Source organism: Polyodon spathula, chromosome 3 (assembly GCF_017654505.1).
Source record: "Polyodon spathula isolate WHYD16114869_AA chromosome 3, ASM1765450v1, whole genome shotgun sequence".
Lineage (NCBI taxonomy): Eukaryota > Metazoa > Chordata > Actinopteri > Acipenseriformes > Polyodontidae > Polyodon > Polyodon spathula.
Window position 1 is genome coordinate 7,290,322 of NC_054536.1, and position 20,855 is coordinate 7,311,176.

The window sequence follows — 20,855 nt, forward strand, 5'->3', positions numbered from 1 at the left end:
GTCTTCCACAACGAAATCCTTATGGTCATGGGCATATTCTTCGGGGGATGTGTGTTTAGGCTTTATGAGCATTTAAATACTATGTACTGCAATATAGCTTTAAATCTCGCAAAAACATGTAGTTTTAAATCTTGGAATTTTAAAACGAGATGTTAGGAATTTGTTGTCACTCAGTAATTTGGGTGAGTAAAGTATTCACAACGAATCAATGCGAGATACAAGTCAGGAAAGAGAGACATTGCCCAACTGCACTGGTAAATGCTAGTTCTTTTTGGTAGGTATTTTTACGATTTTTTTTCACTGGGAAAGGTGTCAAGTCAATCAGAATCGAGTAACCATTTCCAGTGTTCTTCCAGTGTGTATTGGATATACCAAAAAATTAAAATTGGTGTATCGGGGGTGTTTTATCATTTAAAAGCCGAAAATCAGAAGCCCTAGTTATAATTATATAACCAGCAATGTGTTTTTTGAGTTGAGCACTCATTTAAGAGAAATGGTAGTTTGTGGGGGAAAAAAACAAAAACAAACACTAAGCATATACAGTGAAAAACTGAAAGAGAATGCCATATTAAATGGTTTGCAAAATGAATGATTGAAAATGGACATTGATATGCCCAGAGATAGAAACAATGTAGCACTAGCATGGTTTATTATTACTGAACACCAATCTTGTGATGGAACTTTGAGTGCATCATAAAATACAGCAGCTGTAAAGCAAGTATACTGGATTACATGACCAGAAGTAAAAACAACACGTCCCTGAAATGGTTAATGTTCATCTATAACAAAACTTTGAGTATCACAGAATACTGTGTACCAGCTATAAAGACCTGATGTCAAAGCATGCAGTTTAATGCAGTAGTTAAATGGTTAATTTTTACTGGACAACACTGATAACACTATGTAACACAATTTTTGTTCCTGGGTAGTAAATGTTATTTCCTAATTGCTTATGCCTCAAAAGTATAGAAAATGGCTATTATTCCCCACAAACTTTGCTTTTGTGACCAGGACAGTGATATTTCAAAATATCACTATTTCCAATGGGAAAACGGGCAAATGTGTGTCTTTTCGTTCACATAAAGTCCAAAAAAAACAACATATGAATCCAAATTAACATGTATTTATACTAAAGTAATACAAAAATGACTACAAAAGATTTAGAAGTAGTTTTTTGACATTTACGATTATACTGTATTTACAGTATAATCGTAAATCTCGAAAAACTACTCGCTTCTAAATCTTTTGTAGTACAATCGTAAATTGACTGTTTACAGTATAATCATATCTCGAAAAACTACTCACTTCTAAATCTTTTGTAGTCAATTTACGATTGTACTGTATTTACAGTATAATTGTAAATCTCGATAAACTACTCACTTCTAAATCTTTTGTAGTCGTCTTTGTATTACTTTAGTATAAATACATGTTAATTTGGATTCATATATTGTTTTTTTCTGACTTTATGTGAACGACATGACACACATTTGCCCATTTTCCCATTGGAAATAGTGATATTTTGAAATATCACTGTCCTGGTCACAAAAGCAAAGTTTGTGGGGAATAATAGTCATTTTCTATACTTTTGAGGCATAAGCAATTAGGAAATAACACTTACTACCCAGGAACAAAAAAAAAAAAAAAAGTTACATGGTGTAATAGAAGAAAATAAATTCCAAAAGAATACAGATGTGTACCATTAAGACAATAACTGTACTGTCTCTATGCAGCTTTCAAAAGTCACATGAAAACATGGCAGCCATATCAGGTTAGAGGTCAATTTCTTAGCAAAGCAACACTGAGGACAAAGGGTTAATATAGCCCTGAATATATTAAGTCACTACCTCAAATGGTTTCTGAGAAAATGCTTTGACACTGTGGGGTTTCAGCTTTGCAAAAAAAAAAAAAAAAAAAAAAAAGGTCAGGAAATGGTTACTTTTTTTTTTTTTTAACACCAAGGATTGAACTTGAATCGGATAATACAGAGCCGTGTACTGAAGCCAATATCTTGACGTGTTATCCCTGGAACACTTGACCCCAATATATCTGCAATCTTAGGTCACAGGTCAAAGAGAAGAGTGCTGTTGGAGAAACTCTTGGTATATTTTACCTTAAAAACATTGCTGCTAAGCTCACTTACAAACTAGTTTCACAGGAGTGATGCTTTATTGACACAGAGTACAATCCCAGGTTACTTTCTCAAGTACAGCACCTGTCTTTTCTAATGCTCCTTTTAAAGTTATTTAGAAGCCTGTGAAACAACTTCACGCAAAATGAAGCTGCCAATCTAAAGTGTTTGAAACAATACTTGTGCTCATTAGTTATCAAATTATAATCCTGCAAAAGGAAGTGGTATTGGTACAAAATCTACCTAAGGAGGTAACACTATGCGTAAAGCTAGCAAATTTGGCTTAAACCATTTGTTACTCAATATTTGCTACAAAAAAAGAAACACAACTATCTAATAAACAAAGGCGAGAACCACCATTAAAAAGAATTTGAAAATGGATGTACATTTTGATTTGTAGGACTGGGACACCTTAGAACATGCGCCTCCTTTTCAAGGCGCTGAATGTGAAACCTCCGCCCATCAATCAACCCTTTGCGGTTGTTCGGTTACTGTTAATTATGACAGGATTCAACAAAATAAACCAAATATCTTAAATCTGCATATATAAAATGTGTGGTATAAATAGGATAGCCGATTGCAGGGAATACTGGGTGCAATATTTAACCAATTAGTTTCGTCCCTACTCCACAGTCCTCGTGTCATAAGGTATTTGCGTGGAAATCACTTATTAGAAAAATATTGGGAGCTATTGGTCTGGAATCAACTATACTCTACTCGTTATTGGTATAAAAAAATTGCAGCAATTGTATACATGTTACATCAATGAGACAATTCCTTAAAATATTTCATGCCCTTTTTAGTAGTTACTTGACTTGCACTATACATGTAAGATTGCAGGGTTCACCTGATTAGCACAAATCTTGGACTAAGTAATGGTAATTTGGTTACAGTAATCCAAGATTAGTTCTAAATCATGTTTTTAAAACAAGTCAAGAATGAGGTTAGAGTGTGCTTTGCTGCAAAAAAACAAATGGAAATTATGGGGTCAGAAGGGAGACAAGATTAACTGACAGATGTTTTAATGTGTGGTGCCATTAGAAGATACTGTAGTATTGTCTTCCTAGCGTCAAAAATAAATATGGTAAAATTGATGCTTAGGCCTTTACATGTTCAGTCAAGCTCCTACTTTTGCTTTTTACTTCAACAAAACAAACATTTACTAATAAAGGTTATTTAACAGAGATATTTTATTTGTCACAGGGATCAAATACATAAAATACATATATTTTAAACACCAAGACGTACGTTACTGGAAACGTCAACAGTTCACATGGTATTGCAAAAGTAAGCTCCCTATGTTATTACACATCTAGTGTTTGTTCAAAAAAAGATTTCTTCCCTTATCTAAAACATTTTGAAAACTAAATAACTTAAAAATAAATAAATAAATAAAAACTACTTTGAGGAGAAGTCTCTGCTAATAAACTGAGACACAAACTTGTATTCCATGTCACTGACATACAAGTTTCCTCCAAAATCATCAAAATACAGTAATCAGGTCACACTTAAAATAAACTGACTTACTTTTAGCAAGTATTTGAGTAAGAGTTAGTAAGTATTTAAGTATTAGTATTTGATGATGAATAAGACGATAAACATTACTGTAGCTTATTAGGCAGCATTATAATTATAATGAAGCCTTCAGTACTTTCTTGATGTGTCCTGCGATTTGGATTACATTTATGTTTTAGCTGCGATCAGGGCTGGCCTTAGGGCATGGCGAGCGAGGTGACCGCCTAGGGCCCCCACCATTTAGGGGGCCTCGCGCTCAACCGGACTGCCATGAGATTTAATGTACTTGTCACATACACATAAAACGTTCAGGGGTTCAAATTTGCTTTACCTCATATAGAACCAGCAACATTAAAACCTGGTGCCAGTAGACATTCTTAATTGTTTTTTTATTCCTTAGCAATCATACAGGATGATATAGTTTCTCATGGAGACTGGACTACTCACATAACCCACCCACACACATCCATATATACATACACAGGAGAGAAGGTTCTTGCGTGCCGTGTGTGAAAGTGGTAGCAAACATGCTGCACCGCACTTATACGGTTATCAATTAGGTAACACTACATTAGAAAATAATGTTTCGTGTTCGCAAGCCTGCATTAAGTCACGAAAACAAAGCTTTGGTAGTTTATAAACACATGTTGATTAAAAAAAATAGTCCTGCTTTGGTTAGAGGCATATAATCACAGATTTATGTTAAAATTAAATCAGTTGTTGCATCTAATGTAAACCAAATCCATTAATACCATTCAAAGAATTCATGAGCTATTGTTTCATTAATATGTCGAACGTCTGGGCTCCTCAGATCTGCCGCCTCAGGTTTCTTAGTCCTATAGCAACTTTGGTGTTTAGCGATTATATAACATATACAGCACAATTGTTTCTAATACCATTCATCGTTTTGTGAATTACATTTAATTTTTACCTAGTAAGATACCCTATTTCTAAATGGATTCATAATATAATATTGAAAATTAAACTACATTTACTCACATCTAAAATAACCTCTTTTTAAGTATGTTTGTTTACATTTTTTTAAATAATATTACAGGCTGCTATGTCTTGGCATGGATATAATAATACATATATTTTTTTTTTTTTTTTTTTTTTTTTACAAAATATTACAAATGTGCGATTAGATATGGGGCACATTTAATATTTACTGTAACAGACTAAATACTAATTGAGGGGTGGGGGTGGAAATTGATCAAGGACATGTTTGCGCTCAATGACAACCCAAAAAAGTTTGTCAAATTTGGCGATAACCGTCAAATCAGAGCGAAGTTGCCAAGAATTTAAAATACTTAATCCGATAACGGACTTTGTTGCCACTAAAGCTAGGAAAATGTATTTGTAATGTATGCTCTTACATAATTGAGAACATAAAATGAAAAAAAAAAAGACTTGATAATGCCCAGGGGTTAATTTGTATAAAAAAAGAACTAATGTACAAAGGGACATTGCACAGAGAGTGTCAAGTGTCAAAGAGGGATTTTTTTTGTTATTTAATTATTTCTGCCTGGTTATTCTAGCCTCCGACCTGTCAGAACCCACTTAGTCATTATAGGCATTACAGTATTTTTCAATTGGTCCACTGGGGAATGGTCATTTTAGAATAAAAAGTGAATACATGATATGTTTTAAATAGACTGGAATTCTGAGTGCTTTAAAGTTGTGAATTATATAAAAGTTTAACAAACCAAAACAAGTATTCATTAAACATTTTAATATAATTAATATTATTTTCTGCATCAATGTTAGTATATGTAGGTGCATATGATTACATGATGCACCTATAAACGAAGTAAGATAAGGTTTGCCACCGTAGCATTCATTTAATGTTCTGGACCTCACACTTAATCATCACCTTCTAGGGCCTCACCCAGCCTAAAGCCAGCCCTGGCTGAGAAAAACCACCTGCGTGCAAAGCTATTTGTTTTACTGGTGAAACTAGGTGAGAAAGATGAGCAGCACTTGAGACTTGTTCTCTATAGGATGTTGGGTAAAAAGAAGTTATTGAAATGACAGTTTCCTTCATATTGTTCATAGGAACACGAACATGGCATCACTATATACCGTAATTACAATGTGTGATGCCGCAAAACAGGGACGGTGCCAATGCCATAAGGTACCTAAACTACAGTAAACTGCAAACCCAGTTTAACGACTCACCCCCATATTGGACCTCTCCCTTCCAATTACTGGCCAGGTCAAACCCTACTTAAGACTCAGATAGACAGGATTAAACTCCATAGGTTGTATGGTTAGACACTAAATACTCTTGTTGAAGAACATATGCTAAAAACAAATTCCGAAATCTCCATCTGAGGTTTAAGTTGATGGCTCTTATTACGAAACCAAACTTACAGGCACTTAGGACCACTACCTTGGTACCAACAAATGTGTCCTATAAAGTACTCTCCCATCATAGATGTAACTCAGAAATTAGTTCTGGTATCATGAAGTAGATAACTTACATCCACAGCATAAATAGAGACACACCGCACCATATATTCAAAGACTGACATGCGCTATACCTTGTGCTGGTGTATGTCCTAACATTCTGTCATTATCTATGCAAAATAGTCATTATATAAAATTGTCAAACATAATTACAGATTTACATGATTTCCTATAACTTGTATTCTTCAGGTACATGTAACAAAAAAAACCTGTGACTGACAGTACAGACAAACACCTAAATAAAAGTGCCACAATCTGATACTCCAAGAATGTATGCTAAATAATGTTTATACCAAGTTACATCACCTTTTAGGAAGCACTTTAAGGTATATGGAAAAATAAGTGTATATGAAATGAGGAAATAAAACCAACTCCACTATATCCCTTTACTGTGTTATTACAGCTCAAAATCAAGTTCAGCCAATAGTTTTTCTACATGCTTCATTCTAAATTGGTCAGTAATGACATGGATAAAGACTACTGGTCTTCAAAGATGTTTGCTTAAAGAAAATGTTTTTTAGTTTTTGATGTGTTGTGTTGAAAATATTATTAAGATATTATTTTTGGTATTTGGGCGTTTAACATATTGTAAAGAATTTCAGCATAGCAGAAACAAATTAGCCTAACTGGCTACCATTTTTGTCTGCAAATAAAACAGAATAAAAAAGCAATTATTAAACAATTATCAAATTATCTGTTAAATGGCTGATGTTCACACTGCCTTCAGAGTGTTTCTACAACACAAAAGGTCATACAGAGGTAAGACTTGAAATGTACGGTATGGTTAAATTATGTTCTTGTGCTCAGGGTCACTATTTCTGTATTTATTCAGCCTTTGAAGATTTATTGCAATTGTCAGTGTCAATAATGAAACAGGGACAATAATAGTGCAATGTAAGCATTAACGATCAGGCTGATGACAATGATTCACTGAAATACAGGTATTAATGCCGATGAAGAACACCAATGTAGTAAAATTAAGTTTTAAAAAATCGGCCACCTACTGAAACGCATTCTTGGATGTGCACGTAGGCATATCCATTCATTGGCTACCTATTTAACGCAACTATAACTTTACCTCCAATATAACCTCTTACGCAATACAGTAAGCCCTACTCATTAGTCCATCTAATTATTACCTCTATAATGTTAAATAACATGAAACCGTAGTCATCATGTTTTGTTTTTACCTCCATCTCTCTCTCTGACTCTCTGTGTATGGGTAGTTTTCGCCTTGCCATGGCCCGTGTTGTCACTGTGCTTGTTTTCAGGACTGTCAGACCGCCGCAGCATTTTGCACGGTGGTGTGGGATCTGTAGAATCTCGCATCTTTTCATGACGGTGATCACCACTGGCAGGGTGACTCTTTGATGGGTATTTAAGAGTCTGTAACACAAGTTTTAATACTTAAAACAAAAGGCAAAAACGTACAGAACTACTGTACCGGGCTTACATAAAGGACATTTAAATGTAATTTAATACATATGGTTAACAAAATGCATTCTGTCAAACTTTGACAAGTGTTCAAAGGCATGAATGAAAATATTTTGTTTTGGGCTGCGTGTCATCCGAGATGCACGTCGCTAATGTAAACCTTACTGTTTAAACGCCACATCGAACGCAAAAGCATGTTAGAACATGCATGCATATTTATATTCATTTCCAAAACAAAGTTAATATTTAGTTACAGTAGCCAATGCAAATAAACTTGTATGTCACTAAATGGTACTTGTTATTTACAAGATGCCAGCAAATACTACATTCAACAATAACACAGTAATGTTACAGTTCAGCATTTAACTTGATAACATTTAAATACTAGTAACATTTTTTTTTTAATCAGATATACTTGCATTACAGGCCTTGCACAAAACGAAAACTGACATTTATTATTTTTTTTTAATTCAACGTTTTAAATCGTCCGCAGTAGGTCTGGCTATGAAACTATGTTAAATTTGTCAGAATAACTTTTCCCTAAATATTTGTATCTTGGGTTTGTTACTTTTCGTTATATTTTTCCGCACCGAGGCCTGTTGGTGCTCCAAAAGCCTGCGCTAGAGTACCCCGTCTTTTAATCATATTTCTGTTTCTTGTACCTGATACGGTTGGGAATCCCTTCGGTCGTTACACCTAGAAATAGAAAAGGAAAAAAAAATAATTAAAGGGTGTCAACTAACAGGCGAATGTGCATAAACATTACAAGAGAGCTGCAAATCCGAAGCCGCTTCCTTAAGTTTCTACTTATTTTGGTTTCCAACAAAAATGGCGGATTTGTCAAAGCGGAGAAGGGAGAAGAAAGTCTGAATAAAAATACTGAGCTGTTTACCCATCACTGAGTCTCGGTTGTTTCCTTGCATACATTACCATCAATGCCGTGTGTGTGTGTAGAGTGGATGTGAAAGATAAACTACTTTGTTTAGGTTTTTTTTAGCGTCACTGTATCTGCTATTATTTGTATACTTTTTTTTGTGTATGTGAGATGTTTTTTACGGCTTCGCTAAACGGAAGAGCGCCCTCGGTCCATCTCCCACTCGCACACACTGAACTAAGCGCCTATCTACACAACAGCGAAGCTCAGCCCCACAGCCGCTGCGCCTCCCCCTCCGAGAACCGCATCCGGACACTCCGACACCGACCTCGGCAAACTCCGACAGCCAGCTTCCGGGACGCGAGGCCAGGCAGCGAGCGCTTTCGTAAATGCGTCCCTCTCCCGCTGTCAGAGCCAAAGTAAAGGGAGAGCGAGTTACTCAGTGCGTGTAGCGGTCAAGCCCGAGAATAAACAGTTCTGCAGTGGCTTCTTAGTAACAAATAGGGTTTTCATGAGCGAGTTTATTATTAGTAGTAGTGGTGGTATTGTTTTTGTGGCTGTAGTGGTTATGGTGATTACAGTTTACGTATTCATTGCGTTTTTTGATTGCATAGCAACAAGTAAGCATTTGTATTTATACTTGAAGAAATCTGCCGCAAACTGAACAAGACTGAAAACGCTATTCGCCTTCTTCAGAACAACACCTGTTTTTTTGCATACACTGCGACATATAGCGGGACATCCATCTAGTACTCGTAGTACTGTACTGTTACCCCGTTATGCATTCCCCGTTTGTTCTCCATTCAGATGGAGAGCCAGTACGGCACCGTACTTTGTTCCCCTACTGTCTTTTCAACACTTTAAACCTTCAGTTTCAGCTTCGCAGTGTCTGTTGTGAACTCTGTTAAATTACTTGTTTTTAAAGACATATATACGTTGTTTCAGGTTAAAGCTGTCATTGCTTTGTAATTGCAGGGCTGTAAGTAAATATTGGGGACATAAATAAAATCGTGTAATACCTAGCTAAGAGCAAAGGTGTAAAGGCGCCTCCGCCCCACCTATTTGGAAACTGATAGAGGGGCAAAAGTGATATTTTTGGCCTAAGTGCGTGTAATATATCACATAAAAGCTCTTGATTAGATCTACCCGGTACCTAAAGGACCTAACTGAAATCACAAACTGCACTGAATAAAGAGGACTTAAGTGTACACACGCCCTGCTAGCACTGAGTATTGCATTGTGGGATGGATCATGTGACCGCAGATAGGCCAAAATGGCTGAAAAGAGAAGTAAAGGTATTGTGTAAAACCAAATCTCTCTGCAGAGGGTATTTTTCTGAGTTTAATGAAGAATCAGACAAAGAATCCACTTCAGAATTGGACAATGGAAACTGGAAAACCTGGTAAGTTATTATATCACAGTACTACTTTAAGTATAGTTCATGTTAAATGGCTGCATGTGTAAACATTTGACCTTACCTTTATATGTTAATGACAATAATGATTTATTAACTATGTAAAAAAAAAAAAAAAAAAATCCAATATTAAAATACTGTCAGTTGATTAAATATATTAACAGAGTAATGTGTAAGTCATAAAGAAAATCCTACTGTCATTTTAAATGGTGTATTGTAATAGTGATAGCTAGATTCATGTGTAGTATGAGTAGCTTTGGATACAAATACAGTTTACAGTGTACATTGCACAATGTAAGTGACATCTAAATATCTATTTAGGTATGGAACAGTATTTAGGTTGAGAGAGGTCAATTTTAGTCCAAATCAGACAAGACAGATCCAACAATCATATCAGATGTGAGAGACCATAGAGAAAGATCAACAGTAGAGAAGGGTCAGCCAGTATTACAGGGCCTACACAAAGCAGCTGAAAGTGAGCACTTGGAACAGAGTTTACTGCTTTGCCATTAGGCCAGGATACATGTATTGGAGGTACCATCTCAGCCAGAAATGATCCCATTCAAGTTGATCAGCAAAGAGGCAGAAAGAGACAGTGAAACCTAGAAAACTGCAAAAAGAATAAGAAATGCAAAAGATTAAGAAATACAGGACAATAGTTATCAGGTAAGCACAATATCAGGGAACCAGCAAGTAAGCAAAAGAGAAAGACTGTGCAGCATGCAGATATACTGCAGTTCCAGTGATCAAGAGTCAGGCAGGTAAAGGATTGTTGAAGGTTTTGGGGCATGGCTGACAAAACCAGGAAGCAAGATTTTAAAATAAATCATGTCTTCAAAAGGGAAAAGAGGCAGTCCACTACAAAGCCTAGTTTAAAAAGGCAAAACACTTTAGAGTACAGTCTCACTCTGGATGATAGGAAAGTTAGAGTTTGCAGGACATTTTTCTTAAGACCCTTGACATCTCTGAAAAATGTTTCCAGGTGTGCTCTTACAAGTGGTACATTAATTAAGAGTTATGCAAAAGGTGACCATTCTCCATGGAACAGAATTGCAAATGACAAAAAAAAACACGAGAGAATACATCAATTCATTTCCAAAAATGGAATCACACTACAGTAGAAAATATACCAGCCGGCAGTACCTTGAAACATGGATGCATGAGCTTTACAAAGAAATGTGAAAAGGAGTGGAAGATCACACCAGAAAAGGAAAAGAGACGTGTTCAGCACTGAATTCAACCTGTCATTCCATATGCCTAAAAAGGATGCTTGCACGTTCTGTGAATGGTACCAACACCTCTCAGACAGCGAACAATCTCAATGCATTTGCTGCCCATCTGAGAAGAAAATCTCAATCCAGACCACATAAAGAAAGAGATAAAGAGTAACTGTTTAGGAAGCAGAAAGTAAAGATTTTCACTGTTTTCTGTGGCATAAGCAGAAGGGGGTCGTGGATCTTCTGAAATTAGCACATGTGTTTTTCACTACCTGCAAGCATTGCATTCCGATGTGAAGCGTGTTCTTTATTCTGACGCTTGTGTAGGCCAAAACTGAAATGTAGTTTTTAGTACAATGTGCAACATGCACCATTTTCTGTGATTGGCCACAAATTCATGGAATCTGGTCATACCCAAAGGGAATGTGATAGTGTCCATGCAGCTGTGGAGACAGCTAGAAAGAGTTTCTATTTACACTCCAGATGGGTACTATGCTGTTGTCAGAGCTGCCAGACGTCAGCTATAACATGTGCGTGTATTTTGTCATGGGGATTTCTTAGACTTTAAATCATTAGCAAACGACTGGATGGACTGGCTGTCAGATGGCAGAAAATCGTTCCGAGAAATAACATCCAGATACAATTTTGTTCAAATATAGTTTGAAACAGGAGCAGCACTCTGGTCATCTAGCAGTGTGTCTTGTTCATCAGCTGTATGCAGCTGGAGATGTTAGGCTATAAAATGATTTGAAAATGAAATCAAAGTTAAACTAAAATGCATAAAAATGTGTTTGATTATACAGTTGCAATAAGTTGAAGGTTAGCCATTAAACTACAAATTTTAAAAGTACAAAGAAAATGTACATTTTTCACATACGCCTCTTATTCTAACTGTCTTTTATCTCTTTGGGTATCAAGTCCAGTTTGTGGTAATGTGGCGTATCTGACTTTTAAGCAACATTTCTGGTGCTGTTCATAGTTTTTAATGTTTAAAATTTTCTAAATGTTGGAAACACTTTCATTTTGTTTAAGATAATATTGGTACTGTGTATGCACTAATAAATGGCAAATAAACACAATGAAACAAAGTCCTGTTTTTGTTGTCCTGTAATTTTATGAAAATGTCACTTGACACCCCTCTGGTTCTGAACCCACGATACAAAACTAAGAGGGGTGGCACAGCTTGTGTTTATATGTATATATGGGTCCAACAAAAATATATCATGCAAGGAAAACCAATGTGTAAGTGGCACCTGAAATAAACAACTTGTACAGAAGAGGGGTTTTCTCTTTTCTTAACAGGTAATGTTGTGGGGTTCCAGGTTTATTTTACACCTGATGTTTTGTCTATTGTCCTGTGATATTGTATGAATTATTTAGTTTTCCAGTTCATTCAAAATGACAGTATATTTGAATATGTGTTTATATTCTGAAATATTTTTGCTAACATGAAAAACCCATTTTTGTTCCAGAACTAAAAACATGAGTTCAAATGACTTGAATTGTGTTTAACAGCCCTATATTATAACAGGCATTGGCGGGGAAAAAAACTTCTTGAAATTGTGTTACCATATTTATTTTTAGTACTACTGTTTACTATAAGCTTATACTGTTTACTGTGAGCTTATCTTGTTTGCCGAGTTATTTAAATATGACGAAGATAGTAAAACAAATAAAAACAAAATAAATTGTTTGTTTGTTGAGTTAATCTAATATTTAATGTGTTTGATAATGGCTGTAGTGGTGCACTCATGCATACTTCCCTTAACGTGTAATGTTACCGTATGCAAATGTAGATCTGCAGTAGAATGACTTCCTTTGTGAGATTGCCCTTTATTTTCAGACACACCAAAAAACTATTGTGCTGACTGCACAACAACTGTGCAGAATTTAAATGGATCCTCTGCAGTTCAATACAGTATTGTTTTAAAGTGCAGGTTGCAAATGGTATGCAGTTTAAATATACATGCGTTGTTAAAATGATAAAGATTTGTACCTATTTGTTTATGGTAGTGTTAAAAGCGAACATTAAAATATAACAAAAAAACTGTGCCTCAACTTACACAATGTATTTAGAATATTTTTTCAGGTACTTGCTTTCCTAAAATCCCCTACAGTTTAGCGATAATGGGAATTTAAGCATTTGATAAAAATAATTACAGAGGACATTCTTAAGATGCTCAGTTTCAAGTTAGTTGACCCCTTGCTGCCCAGTGCCCAGTATATTTGACATTGAGAAACTAGGCATAAATTAGGTATGGGAACAGATCCAGGGCGGTAAAGGGTTAAATACTAAATTGACTGACATACAAATATACAACTACATGCATTTTCTTTATCTTATTATTGTGTTGTTTTTATTAAATTCAATTTTTAGGTCATTATTGTACTTATACACCATCTGCTGGCTGTTATTTAATTCTGTATTCGACATTTAATAATTGAAAATTAATGACAAATGGAGCTGATGTAAGGATAGGCGCAGCGCAAACAATTGCAGCTGCAACATCCAAATTGCCTAGCGGGCAGCCTGTGCATCGGCCAAACCTACAGCCCAGAGGTGAGGTGAGTTAGGCGTACAGAGAGCAGTAGGCGCTGTAGGAGATTTGTGTAAATACAGTATAATTTTAAATCTCGAAAAACTACTCACTTCTAAATCTTTTGTAGTCATCTTTGTATTACTTTAGTATGGATTCATATGTTGTTTTTTTCTGACTTTATGTGAACGACATGACACACATTTGCCCATTTTCCCATTGGAAATAGTGATATTTTGAAATATCACTGTCCTGGTCACAAAAGCAAAGTTTGTGGGGAATAATAGCCATTTTCTATACTTTTGAGGCATAAGCAATTAGGAAATAACACTTACTACCCAGGAACAAAAATTGTGTTGCATAGTGTTATCTTTCATGGGATATTCACCTTTCTCAACCTTTTAAGAACCAGGCTTCTGTGACCCAGCACCACCATTCTAAACCTTTTAAAACATAACTACAAATCTGAATAAAATAAATACATTGAAAACCTCTACCACTACCACCCACAAAATAAATACATTGATAATCTCTACGACCATCACCCACAAAATAAAGTTTATGTAGAAACTTCTTAGCATTGGCAGCCTCGAACTTGCAAAATGCAAACGTCCAGGTGCAACCACAGAAAACTTTAAAGTATGAATTAATTCAATGTGCATGCAAACGCAATGTAACATTGACATGTTTTGTGTCTGACTTACTGTTTTTCACGGCAGTCTGTGAAAAAAGGATGCCTTATCTCAAGAGGCAGTTCCTCCAATGTTTTAGCCTCACTGTTGCTGCAGAACCCATATCCTGGAGACCAGCCTGGCACAGAACCAAGTGCTGCAGGTACAAAAAGCTTGGAAATAAACTTTTTTTCTTGTTTCTATGGTTGATTTACTTGTATTGCAATTGCAAGTTTGTCAGAGAAGTCAGCTTTTTGTGTTATTGAAGGACTCAGGTCAAGATAATTTTGACACCCTAGATCATGGCATTCTTCTTGACCGCCTTCAGAAGTATGCTGGAATCTCTGGAACCTGTCTCTTCTGGATGTCCTCTTACCTATCAGGATGCATGCAGTTTGTTTTTTATGCTGTACACAGTGGTGTTGCAACCCCAGTCACTTGTGGTGTCCCCCAAGGATCTGTTCTTGGACCCCTTCTCTTCAATATCTACATGCTTCCCTTGGGTCCCCTCATCCGCCAACACAGCCTCATGTTTCACTCCTATGCTGATGACACCCAACTTGACCCTGGTAGCCCCTCTGCCATGGTTCAGCTCTCTGCCTGCATTCAAGACATCAAGGCCCCCCTGGATGTCTACCAGTTTTCTTCAACTGAACACTAACAAATCTGAATTCCTTTTAGTAGGATCTTAAACTCAAGAATCTCAATATAGCTGCCTTGAACCTCGGAAACTGTCAGCTGCTGCCTTCCGCCACAGTATGAAGCCTTGGTGTGCTTCTTGACAGCAACCTCTCCTTTAATGCCCACGTCTCCTCTGTGGTCAAATCTTACTTCTAGCATCTTCAAAACATTTCCAAAGTCCATCCCTACCATTCCCTCCTGGATGAGGAGATACTTTGTCATGCATTTGTCTCCTCTCGACTTGACTACTGCAACTCTTTATATGGTGGTCTCCTGGCACGCACCATAAATTGACTGCAGGTAGTTCAGAATACTGCTGCCAGGATCCTTACCAGATGCCCTTCATCACACAGATCCCGAGTACCTCCTCAACCTGCTGGCCTGCTATGTTCCTGCCCGCAAGCAGAGGTCCTCCTCCGACTCTGGACTGCTTGTTATCCCCAAGCAAAAGTGCACCACCCTTGGACAACGCTCATTTAGCTTCATGGCTCTGACTCTTTGGAACTCCCAGCTTTAGTGCATGATGCTCCCACCGTCACTCGCTTTAAATCAACTCTCAAGGCCTACTTGTTCTCTTTTGCTTTCCATGCTCTTTAAGCCTACTATTTCATGTATTATGCACTTTCCACTGTATTTAATGTACTATTTCATGTATTATGCTACTATCATGTATATTGTACTTTCCACTGTATTTAATTTATCATGTATTAATCATTTCTCTGTATTTGAAGTATTATGGACTGCATCTTGTAAAGCGCTTTGTGATGGTGGTCCATTATGAAAGGCGCTATATAAAATAAAGATTGATTGATTGATAATTGTCATCACATTCATAAAAATTGAGATAATAATATCAATAACCTGTTATCCCACTGTACTTTCTCAGTGCCTAGTGTCAGATTACACCGTGTAACAATTTTTTTTGTTCCTGGGTAGTAAATGTTATTTCCTAATTGCTTATGCCTCAAAAGTATAGAAAATGGCTATTATTCCCCACAAACATTACTTTTGTGACCAAGACAGTGATATTTCAAAATATCACTACTTCCATTGAGAAAACGGGCGAATTTGTGTCTTTTCGTTCACATAAAGTCAGAAAAAAACAATATATGAATCCAAATTAACATGTATTTATACTAAAGTAATACAAAAATTACTACAAAAGATTTAGAAGTGAGTAGTTTTTCGAGATTTACGATTATACTGTATTTACTACCCAGGAACAAAAATTGTGTTACATAGTGTTATTATAGGAAATGCAAATCCTGCCCTAACAATAGCACCTGTGTGGGTTACTATTATCAACAGCACCTGTGTGGGTTACTATTAGCAACAGCACCTGTGTGGGTTACTATTAGCAACAGCACCTGTGTGGGTTACTAGTATCTTGCCCTGACCCCTACAGTTATTGCTTTGTTTTGTTTTGGTGTGAGCGTTGAGATTTTATACAGAGCTGGAAAAAGGCCTGGGCAGGGATCCTGGTGTCAGTGGGAGTAGAATAGGGCTGGCTGAAGACTGAAGATTCGTGCAAGAAGGCAAATCTGCAGATTGTGGATGCAATTGTGCTGCAGGCCAAGATCAACGACAGCATGTCACTTGCCCAGTTGTGTTAGCACTGTCGCAACAAAGCTAGCCTCCCTGCCAATAGTTCTGTTAATAGCAACTTTCTGCTGATTCTCCCGATCTTTCCAGGAGCTCCACCGCAAGAGCCACACAGTTAGAGAGGGGCTCATCAGCCTCAAGAATTGTCGGACGCCACGAACAGCTTAAATTATTGGGCCCTCTTCCAACAGCAGGAGCCACAGTCTCAACGGGACCATGCAGCTGTTTATGGAGCAAGATCAGTGCATAAGCCAGAAGAATTAATGGAAATTCAACAGACCTGCATTGTGAACCAAAAAATGTACTTGTTAGATCTAAGCCAAAAAATTGTCATGCATGTCCAGGGCACAAGCTTTGAAAATGCATTGTTCCATTGATAATGGAAAAGGCAATTCGTTGATTTAAAATGGATACCTATTAACACAATTATGTATAATTAAAACACTGCATATGAAATAAACTGACTTGTTGGCAGCAGTAAACACAACGGTTTACCAGCCTTAATGATGTTGAATCTTTTGGCTCAGGGGCTGGGTGTGCCACCTACTAAACTATCAATGTGCCAATTGAAATGATGATCTGGAATAAACTATACTTGGAATGTGAAGATCGAGTTTGTTAGTCTGTGGAAATGTTCAAGAACAGTGCCTAAATATTTCTTGTGGACAGACGTATTTCTAAATTGGTCAATTAAATATCATTAGACTTATTTAGATAGCGAGGCGGCTCTTGTCATTTCATTTAAATCTTGTGCTTTGATTTTTATATTTTTGGAGAGTGTGCATTGGCTGTGGTGCTCTATAAAGTTTCATTTTAACACATGACTATTAAACAGCAAGCTTTTATCCAAATGTCCAGGACTAATCTAAAATTACAATTATTATTTGACTTTGATAGGGGCTGAAGTTGTGGCAGAGTTCAGCAGGTACTGTTGCACAAGTAAGTTCATAGGTTTTACTGCAATTTATCCAAATAGACACAAGGGGGAGCTAGTTCTGTTTAATCATGTCTGTAAAAGAAAGGCCCAGATAGAACTATGAAAAGTGCCAACAGGGAAACAGGACTATACTATCTAGAAGTTTTCACACACGATCAGGATACTCAAGGAAGATTTCCAGAATGCAGGTCCACATGAGCCATTCATGTGCCATTTTAACCTACTTGTTTACCATTTATCTAAAAATTGACCTTTAAAATAACTTTGCCTAAATGACCTAACAGTGACAGCTTCATAACCCTGTGCTTCACCAGTACCAGCAACACAACATGCCACCCCTTCACCCTCTTACACCTGTTTTTATACATTGGAAACCACAGGGATCAATCACCTCATTGAATGAACAAACTAAATAGTTTGTGCTAACTACAGGCACCATTTATCATTTATATAAACAGATAAAGTGTACAATAAAGAAACATAAATGTGAGCTCACATAACCGATGTTAGCTATTAATGTGACATGTAATCAATGGTGGAATGGAGTTCCACTTCATTCAAACCACAATACATATGGCTATGTTATTAGTTTATTTTAATAAAGTGGGTAAAATTAATTGTATTGCACTAATTTAATCAGTGATACTTTTGGTAAGCTCCATTAGTAGTAGAAATGTATGGGTTTTTTTTTTTTTTTTTTTTTGTATATAAATTTTTAATGGCTCATTCTGCTATGCCTGAAACATAACACATTACGCATTCAGAGGCCTCAGCGCTTGTGTGTGCATGTTAAAATGAATTGATTTTCCTATTGAAATGATGTGTGTGTGATTACCCTCAACTACATCATTGTGAACCTGGAAAACGTGTTTCTCTACCGCAGGAGATGGGGATGAGGATATATGTCACAGTTTGTGCAGATCTGGAAAACCACTAATCCAATTGTTATAACACTTGGTATTAACATTATTTAGCACAAGATACTGTGAGCATTCGATTCTGGGGATACAGGGGGGTGTCTGTCTTTCTGTACATTTGTTATTATTATATTTCTCTACTGTACCATCCTGCTGGTTGCAAGTCTGGAAACTCCATCTTTATTAGTAGCTTCCTACACAACCTGATCAATTAGCAGTATTTTAATAAAACTAATAGAATGCCAGAAGTTAAATGTTTTTTTTAATTAAAACTGAAATAAAGTGTGTGCATTAACCACTTAATATAGCCTCCCTTCATTTGTTCTCCAGGCTCTTGCTTTTGAACAGCACAAGTCAGTTAATTAGACTTAAATAATTAGTGAGATTGGCTTTCCTTTCTTAATCGCTGACATATTCAATGCAATTACTAAACTGAAACACACACACACACACACACAAATAAGCATGAAATTATAAACAATCTATAGACATACACAGCTGTGCAAAAGTCTTAGACATGTTGCATTTTTCAACAATGTACTCAAAGCCTCCACTAGTGTTTTCTACTATTATAACAACCTTGACTTGCATAAAGGAAAAACACTGAGAGAAATATCTGCACATCACTCAATTTTCAAGTTGTGGTATCCAAAGCATAATCAACAAGTACAGAGAAACATCATCTGTAATTGACAAACCCAGGACTGGAAGACCTAAAAAACTAGAAAGAAGACACATGCTGAATTGACAACAGAGGTGGCAGAAGGCCCATGTCGTTGTCCATCCATCAACAGTCCAAAGCCCCTTTGACCATTGTTCCATAGTCCAATTTCTGTGTTCCTGTGCATATTTTAGCCTTTTGGTCTTGTTCCCCTTTCTTAACAGAGGTATTCTTACTGCAACACATCCTTTTAGTTTCAGAACTGATGTTCGTACTGTTGATTTGACCAATTAAATAAATACGATATATGTATGTGTATATATATATATAGAGAGAGAGAGAGAGAGAGAGAGAGAGAGAGAGAGAGAGAGAGAGAGAGAGAGTTAAGTTCATTTTTTAACATTTATGTGTAATATGGCCAAAAGTTTTTCATCAAACTATAGAATTAACTACCGGTAATTTTGCTTCATAAAGTTGAATGAAGCCTGCTAAATAATGTTGCGTTAATATTTTAAATTACATACCGCTTTGTAGTTTTCCATGTACATTTTGAAATCTAACATGAAATGCAATATAATTTTGTAGTTTCTTTGATTACATGATGTTAAATAAAAGATCTAAATTATGTTCCTATCGTTTATTTTTTTTATTGTCTCAATCCTAAAATTGTAGGTGTTGCAAAACTTGTGACATATCTATACATAACAGCAGACCCACTTTGCAACACAATCAAACACAAATTTTACAGATAATAGCTTATGCTTCCAATCAGTGTGAATCAGCCTTTTTGTTTTTTCTGCAATAGTTAGTAAGCATGTAAGTAAGGCTCTAAACAGAAACAAGACCAGATAATGATGCAGAGGAGTTAACAGTGAAATATTAATCAAATATTCATGGAATATAGTATCCCTTTACATGTATGCTTTGCACTTAATCACTTCCTGCGCTGTAGGGCAGTCTCACTGTAACCGACAGGACGGGAATTGAAAGTTTACATTTTTTACAGGTATAAACCTACAAGTATTCTGCGTTACAATATAACCCCAGTTAGAGTAGAACAAATACACTTTCAACACAACCTTAAAGGCGCGACGATAATGTTTCTAATAAGAGGTAAGGACATGCATTTTAAACCCTTGTTTAGTACACCTTTAACACGCTGTAACTTTTTTTTTTTTTTTAAAGCTTCAGTTGCTCGACCAGTTTCAGTTGAAGCGTGCGCACCACTGCCCCCTAGAGATTGCAATGTGGTTTGTTCATGTTGTGAAGTGAGAGTCCATGAATGCACCTGTTAGGGTTTGTTTGATATCTTTATATTGTATTTTTTATTACAATCAGTGCCCATAGACATATATTATTAACGATTTACTTGACTAAAAAATCACATTATAAGTAACTAATTAGACTGCATCAGAAATTGAGTCATATTTGAGCATATATGTAGATGTCCTATCTAACTGCTATATTAAATCGTACACAATCGTCAAAAAAAGATCCATAATGTATACGTAAAGATCACCCGAATAGTCAATAAACCACAAAAACATCCTTAACATATAAATATACCTAAAAACAACAATCATTGATAGAAATCCCAGTTTTGTGAGCAACAGACACCTGACGTACAGAATGCACCTTTTTTTCAACAACTTTTCCGCAGGGAAGAGATTGACAGCAGCATGACCAACTAAAGACACAAAACAGCACTCAGGGGGCGGACTTAGGCCCAAGCTTCCGCTGGCCGGCTCCAGTGATTGATTGAGGGACCAATGGGCGTCACAGTTTAGATCGTGTCGGA

General features: G+C 36.4%; 1 protein-coding gene and 1 long non-coding RNA gene across 5 annotated transcripts in view; one reads left to right on the top strand and one right to left on the bottom strand.

Annotated features, from left to right (window-relative positions):
* The window catches only part of LOC121311646 (WW domain-containing adapter protein with coiled-coil-like), a 46,045-nt gene extending 37,332 nt beyond the window's left edge, over nucleotides 1-8,713 (bottom strand). For 2 of the 4 annotated variants that reach the window (XM_041243983.1, XM_041243982.1), the window contains exons 1-3: nucleotides 8,439-8,713; nucleotides 8,209-8,242; nucleotides 7,303-7,498 (exon numbers count right to left, since the gene is read on the bottom strand). In XM_041243983.1, the coding sequence (XP_041099917.1) occupies nucleotides 7,303-7,498; nucleotides 8,209-8,242; nucleotides 8,439-8,479 (271 nt within the window). In that variant the 5' untranslated portion in view covers nucleotides 8,480-8,713. The remainder of the gene's footprint in view (nucleotides 1-7,302; nucleotides 7,499-8,208; nucleotides 8,243-8,438) is intronic. The other 2 variants (XM_041243981.1, XM_041243984.1) reach the window with 2 other exon arrangements.
* A 755-nt stretch (nucleotides 8,714-9,468) lies between these two features.
* On the top strand, nucleotides 9,469-18,699 carry LOC121311693. The gene is made up of 2 exons (XR_005949444.1): nucleotides 9,469-9,822; nucleotides 16,633-18,699. It is a non-coding gene; the product is annotated as an uncharacterized LOC121311693 (long non-coding RNA).
* The last annotated feature ends 2,156 nt before the right edge of the window (nucleotides 18,700-20,855 follow it).